Source organism: Diabrotica virgifera, chromosome 9 (assembly GCF_917563875.1).
Source record: "Diabrotica virgifera virgifera chromosome 9, PGI_DIABVI_V3a".
Classification (NCBI taxonomy): domain Eukaryota; kingdom Metazoa; phylum Arthropoda; class Insecta; order Coleoptera; family Chrysomelidae; genus Diabrotica; species Diabrotica virgifera.
In genome coordinates this window covers 83,246,578-83,254,067 of record NC_065451.1, presented here as the reverse complement: position 1 = coordinate 83,254,067, position 7,490 = coordinate 83,246,578, and the positions used below count along the sequence as shown (strand labels likewise).

Sequence of the window (7,490 nt, the reverse complement as noted above, 5' to 3'; positions counted from 1 at the left end):
TTTTAAATGGATCCGATTAATTATAATTATTTATTGCAGGTTTAAAATGACGCATATTGTTTTTACCAGAAATGAAATGGTTGAATTTCTAAGAAATTGTCCATTTAAAAGTTTTAAAGGCAAATATGATTACCTGTGCCAAAAAGTGAATATATCCATGAAAAGTGACGAACTATCTGAAGATTCGATGAAAAAATTGGAAAATTTTATTAAGCAGTATAAAACTAAGTGGGATTTATCATCGAGATCTTATCAGAGATTCTGTAAAAAAAATCAAACTTGGCTAGAAACTACTCTGGAATTCTCTGCGAATATCAGTAAAACTTCTCATGGGAGACCACAGCTAGATTTTTCTTCATCAAGTGAACGATCAAAAAGAAGGAAAACAGAAAATGTTCGTTCCAAATTGAGTTCCCAAGAACTAACATATGCAGCCCAAATGCAGTTTAGAGCTAAAGGTGAAGTAGATACAGCAATTGTAATGAAAGATATTGCTTTTACTAGTCCAACTCGGGCAAAGAAATATAAAGAAGCTTACAGTAATGCTAAACAAAACATTAAAATATTGACTTCAGATGAGGCGTTATCGATGGTGGTTGAGGGGAAATTAACAAAATCTCAGTATAACCTCATTAGAAATACCGCCAGAGAGCACAACAGTAATATGTACCCCAATTATGAGGCAATTATATCAGCCAAAACTAAGTGCTATCCTGATAATCTACATATCACTGAATCCGTTGCTGAAGTTTCTTTGCAAAACTTATTAGATCATACAGTGTCTCGACTATTTCTTAGTATTGAGGAAGTTACTGAATATTTGAAGCCTTTGAAGGTATTGAAAACCCTTTACCTTATCACAAAATGGGGTTGTGATGGAAGTTCTGGTATGAGTGAATACAAGCAAAAATTTTCAGATCCCAATGTATCTGATAGTAATATTTTTCTCACTTCTATTGTTCCTATACAATTAATATCAGGTAATCCTAAAATAAAAGGAAATGTTGTTTTATGGCACAACCCTCGTCCATCATCTCCAAGATACTGTAGGCCAATCCGCGTGCAATTTCTTCATGAAACGACATACTCTACAATTCAAGAAGTGAAATATATTGAAAACCAAATATCGCGGCTACAACCCACATCAGTTACGATCAACAACTGTAAGATAATTGTTAACCATGAACTAGTATTTACAATGATAGATGGGAAGGTGTGCAATGCAGTATCTGAAAATTCATCAACACAAAAGTGCTATTTGTGTGGTCTTTCATCAAAAAATTTTAATAACATTGAGTTAGTTATGAAAACTCAAGTAATAAATAAAGAACATCTACAATTTGGATTATCCTCGTTACATGCTTGGATTCGCTTCTTCGAGTGTATTCTCCATTTGGCTTACAAACTTGTCATTCGTAAATGGCAAGCTCGTGGCAAAGAAGATAAACAAAAGGTTGCTGAAAATAAGAAAAAGATTCAAGAAGCATTTAGACAGGAAATGGGTTTATTGGTTGATAAACCAAAACCAGGATATGGCAGCTCAAATGATGGCAATACTGCTCGACGATTTTTTGGTGATCCCGAAACTTCTTCAAAAATCACTGGGGTCAACAAGGATCTTATTTCCCGTTTTAAAGTGATTTTAGCAACAATTTCTTCTGGGCACAAGATAAAAGTAGAACCATTTAAAATTTACTGTCTGGACACTGCTACAAGATTTACGGAACTGTATCCCTGGTATAATATGCCAACCACAGTTCACAAAATATTGATTCATAGTGCTGAAATTATTTCATATGCCATTTTACCGATTGGCCAACTTGGAGAGGAAGCCCAAGAAGCACGCAACAAGGATATTAAAAGGTATCGAGAGAGCTTCTCTAGAAAATTTTCTAGACAGAAAAATATGGAGGATGTTTTCCATCGCCTTTTGATATCCTCAGATCCCTATATTTCTAACTTAAGAAAACTAATCCCCAAGGAATTTAGTAAATATCCTGCTGAAGTAATACATTTCTTGGAAGAGCCTGATGTTAACCGGGAACTTGCAGATGAAACATCCACTTCTGACACACAGTAAATAAACATTTGTTTGAGCATGATATTAACACTGTAATTTCAAAAAATTAAAATTTATTTGATACATTAAAAATAGGTAATTTTTAATTATTTAAAAATCCCTACAAAACTGTAATAATAATATTATGTTCAAAGTAAATTTCAAATGAAATATAAAAACGGGACATTCTGTATATATACATTTTCAAAACTAAAAGAATATTCTTTTATGAAGGTATATATCTATACTAGGTAGGTACTATATAATATATTATATATATATATATATATATATATATATATATATATATATATATATATATATATATATATATATATATATATATATATATATATATATATATATATATATATATATATATATGTAATATAATATAATACTTTGCAAACACAAAAACAGATTCAGTAATTAGACAAGAACAAAAGTTTGGGACGCTCTGTATACTGCAGATATTTCAAAAACACAATGCATCGTACCTTTACTTAATCTGCATTAAATTAGCTTTCAAACAGTATATAAATTTTAAAAATCCGTTTGGTAGTTATGGAGAAAAAGATTTTGGCCATGTTTTCGGCGAAATTCACCACTGTGCGTCGGTGGCAGGGTGTTGAGGAGGCGGGCCCCTGTCACACAAACAGCTACAGCCCAACAACAAGAACAACAACCACAAGCGAGCCAAACAGCAGCAAGAGCTCCACTCGCTGAAGGTGCTGCGCTGGAACATCAGCCGGCGCTCACTCAAGCGGGACGACCGAGGCAGCGCATGAAATGGACTGTGTCCATTAACGAAAGCATTTTGCGCTTCTATTATAAGGTGACAAACCTCGGTCAAGAAACGATCGACTACAGACAACAGCTGTATGCCGAATTTTGCAGGGAGTACCCAGATATTCAAGTATCGGAGCAAAGATTATCAGATCAATACCGGGTAATCATAAGAAACAACCTTATCCCAGAGACTAGACGCAATACGATCAAAAGCGAAGTCGAACGGGAGATTAATAATCAAGAGCTAGTTTTAGATCAAGTCGCTAATGAAATCCTTGAGGAGCAGATTCCTGAGATTCCCATACCAGAAACTCAACCTGACAATACACAGCAGGAAAACAACGAGTTGCGCGATAGTCTAGCAAACGAAATGGCTCGTGCCGTACAAGAGTTTAATGGAACAAACCCACTTAGCAGACCACCGCTACCACGAATAAACTCTTGTAAGAAACTAGGTGCGCTGTTACAAATTGTGAACAATGAAGTCCTACCCAACTATGTCGTAGAAGCTCACACGTTGGAATATTTGCATATGCTAATCTACTGCGCAGCAACAGCAATTGCTAATGTAATGGGCGTTAAGATCAGAACACGATGGGTTACTAATAACGAAAGAACTGGTAACAGAATTGCACCCTGGGAAAAAAGATTGCTCGGAAAGATCGAATTATTACGTAGGGATATTGGTATAGTCACAGAATACATACGAGGTGTAACAAGTAGAAAAGTCATCAGAAGAGCTGAAGAAATAATGCTGACTACCGCAAGACACTCAAGATATGATCCAGAAAACAACACAGCCCATCAGTGTCTGGATACATTAAAACAAAAGCTCTCCGTTTATTCAGGACGACTAAGGAGGTACAAAGTTAGTAACAACCGCAAAGGCGACAATGCTCTTTTTGAAAGTTCTGAAAAGGCGTTCTATCGAAAACTCAATTCCACTGTAGAACGTGTCGATAAGACTTACCCAAGCCAAGAAGAAATTCATGAGTTTTGGGGAAATCAACTGTCCACGCCAGCTGCTCTTAACAACAATGCTGGATGGATAGAAGATACGACACAGAACTGCCAACACTACATTACCACCCTTTACGAACCCTTCACTACTGAAGAAGTCTCAAATACCATCAAAGAGCTTCATAACCGGAAATCTCCTGGACCAGACGGAGTTCAAAACTTTTGGCTCAAGAAGTTTTGGAGTGTTCATGAATGCTTATCAACACAAATTAATCATGTTATTTCTAATCCGCAGGATATACCATCATTCCTAACTCAGGGAACCACTTACTTAATTCCGAAGGATCAAAATAACACCCAAGATCCAGCCAAATACCGCCCAATTACTTGTCTTCCAACTTTGTATAAATTGGTCACATCCTGTGTAGCCCGGCGTATCTACCAACACTGTGCTCTGAATAATATCATAGAGCCTCAGCAGAAAGGATGCGCCAAGGGTTCCATGGGTTACAAAGAACAAATCATCATCGACTCAGTCATTTCTAATCAGGCATATTCCAAAAAGAGGAATCTTTTTACTGCTTTTATTGATTACAAGAAGGCCTTTGATTCAGTGCCGCATGAATGGCTTATAGATATATTGAGAATATATAAAGTCGATGATAATATAGTGACCTTTTTAGAGCATATAATGACGGAGTGGAAGACTAGAATTCACCTTCAAATACCTGGTGAAAATAACATCGAAACTGAAAATATCGCAATCAGCCGGGGCCTGTTTCAAGGAGATTCGTTGAGTCCACTGTGGTTCTGTCTAGCTATGAACCCACTATCTCAGCTATTGAACTCCACAGATGCAGGTTTTAGCATCAAAAATAACAACAATGTGGTGACGAAGCTTAATCATTTATTGTATATGGATGATTTGAAATTAATGGCTTCCACTCGAAACCAACTCGATGAGATGCTAAAAACTGTAGAAACTTTTTCTAATGATATTAGCATGCACTTCGGACTAGACAAGTGCCGTATTTTAAATATAGTCAGAGGAAAAGTACAGCCCGGAGGATTCGATATGCAAAATGGCCAGAACATCGTGGCCATGGGTGAAAACGATATGTATAAATATCTTGGAGTAAAGCAAGCGCGGAGAATTGACCATAAACAAATGAAAACAGAGATAACTACTGAGTTTATACGAAGGGTAAAACAGCTGCTTCGCTCACACCTTAATAGTAGAAATTTGTTTAAGGCACTAAACACCTACGCATGTTCCGCGCTTAGCTATTCATTTGGCATTGTTAAGTGGACAAAAACGGACATAGAAAATCTTCAGCGAAAAGTAAGAACGCACCTCACAAAGGCACATAAACACCATCCAAAAAGTGCTGTAGAAAGAACGACATTACCAGAAGAGGACTTATGGATATAGGTGAGCAATTAGACAAACAAATTGCTAATTTAAGATCTTATTTTCAGATGAAGGCTGAAATATGTACTCTACATCGCGCTATCTGCGCAGTAGATGACACAACACAGATAAAACTGAGGGAAGCAGAACTGCGCATTAACCACCTTACTAAGGACGAAAAAGTGCGCGCCTGGATGGGTAAACCTCTGCACGGGCGACATCCCAATGAGGTCAGCCAAGATTATGTCGACAATGTAGCGTCGAACTACTGGTTGACATCAGGAAAGATGTTCCCTGAAACGGAGGGTTCATTACTGGCCATTCAGGATCAGGTTATACCAACCAGAAATTACCTGAAATATATCATCAAAGACCCTCATGTTCAAAACGACAGATGCCGATATGGATGTCAAGCCCAAGAAACCATCCAACATCTTACAGGGGGCTGCCAGGCATTTGCTGCAACTGAGTATAAGGAACGGCATGACGCAGTGGGAAAAATCCTTCATCAGGAGATAGCTATCAAGCTGGGACGTCTCCAAACTGACCATCTCCCATATTATCAATACGTCCCTGAGAGTATGCTTGAGGATGGCAACTACAAGCTATACTGGGACCGCACTGTGCTCACAAACCAAACAGTGGCGCATAATAGACCAGATCTCGTATTAGTCAATAAATTAACGAGACAAACAACCCTCATTGATGTGGCGATTCCTAACAACAATAATCTACGTACTACATTTACTGAAAAGATCGCCAAGTACAGAGATCTGGAAATTCAAATACGGAGACAATGGAGAATGCAAAGTACCCAGACGATACCGATTATTATGTCTACTACTGGAGTCATTCCGAAGACCCTCCTCGAAAGCATAAAAAAGCTGGGTCTTAATGAACATCTTTATAAGACCATGCAGAAAGCAGTACTACTCGCAACGGCCAGATGTGTACGAAAATTTCTGGGAGATACACCTGCATACCAAGTCACCTAGGGCTCGAAAACACGGAAAGAGTCCCACCAGAGCTCAATCCTTTTGATACCGTAGGTATCTGGGATGAGTCAATTTTCCCCTTAGAGGGAGTGTGAGCCGTATGGCTAAATCTGGATAATAATAATAATAATATTGTAAAATAATGTAATAATAATATACGAGATGATTCAATATTAGACTTACACTAAATCCAAAAACATCTAGTCGTCTTGTTCTCGACAGCGTCTCTACCAGGGGCTTCACCAGGTGTTCCTAATCCGTAGATATCTGCAAAGTGATGACGGCTCTGCCTTTTGGATGGTTCGTTTCTGAATCAAAGGATTGGAATCCACCGTTGTTAGTTAGGTTTTTCCGTGTTCTAACAACGTTTCCAGATCCTACTGACTGCGCCAATTTTTATATCACTTAAAACTTTTTTGACTTTTTAAAAAATATTTTATTTTGAAAATACAAGAATTAAAGTTACATGTACTAAATCTAAATTATTACGAACAACAAATTAAAGCCGACATATGGTTTTATACAATTAGCAAAATGCTGAGGTTGTGAGAAAGCCTGGACGTAGTAGTTCTCGCTGACATTGGCATTGAAATTGGATGCGTTGATTCAGATGGCTGACACCTGATATGTCCTGATGGGAAATAAGTGGGTACTTCATTATTAAGGCTAGTTGGTAAAAACGGATATAACATATATATATATATATATATATATATATATATATATATATATATATATATATATATATATATATATATATATATATATATATAGTTTGAGTTTAATTCTTGAACCTTGATATATTTTTTTACCAATGTTTCTTGGGTTTAGGTTCATAAAAAAAGCTTGTCTATGATGTTATGACCATATTTATTGATATATTATCCGACGTTTCGGCAGGAAATCCATGCCTTTTTCAAGGATTGACATGCAATCGTAAATTTAGTTTTGAAACAAGTACACAAATAGACGTCACAATTAAAACAATGTTAAAATGTTAAAGCATAGGAACGGACCCACTAAGTCATTGCGTTAAGAGAGTAATGAACTGTGTCAAAAATTATTATCTTTATTATTATCATAATAATTTTTGACACAGTTCATTACTCTCTTAACGCAATGACTTAGTGGGTCCGTTCCTATGCTTTAACATTTTAACATTGTTTTAATTGTGACGTCTATTTGTGTACTTGTTTCAAAACTAAATTTACGATTGCATGTCAATCCTTGAAAAAGGCATGGATTTCCTGCCGAAACGTCGGATAATATATCAATA

At 36.6% G+C, this 7,490-nt stretch overlaps 1 protein-coding gene across 1 annotated transcript; it reads left to right on the top strand.

Moving 5' to 3' along the window:
- The first annotated feature begins 476 nt into the window (after positions 1-476).
- On the top strand, positions 477-2,146 carry LOC126892143 (uncharacterized). Its single transcript, XM_050661605.1, has one exon. It carries the CDS (start codon positions 482-484, stop codon positions 2,078-2,080), a length of 1,599 nt encoding a protein of 532 aa, XP_050517562.1. The 5' UTR covers positions 477-481; the 3' UTR covers positions 2,081-2,146.
- The last annotated feature ends 5,344 nt before the right edge of the window (positions 2,147-7,490 follow it).

Coding starts and splice junctions, on each gene's coding strand:
- LOC126892143 (XM_050661605.1), top strand. CDS start 482: ATGAAAGATATTGCTTTTACTAGTCCAACTCGGGCAAAGAAATATAAA.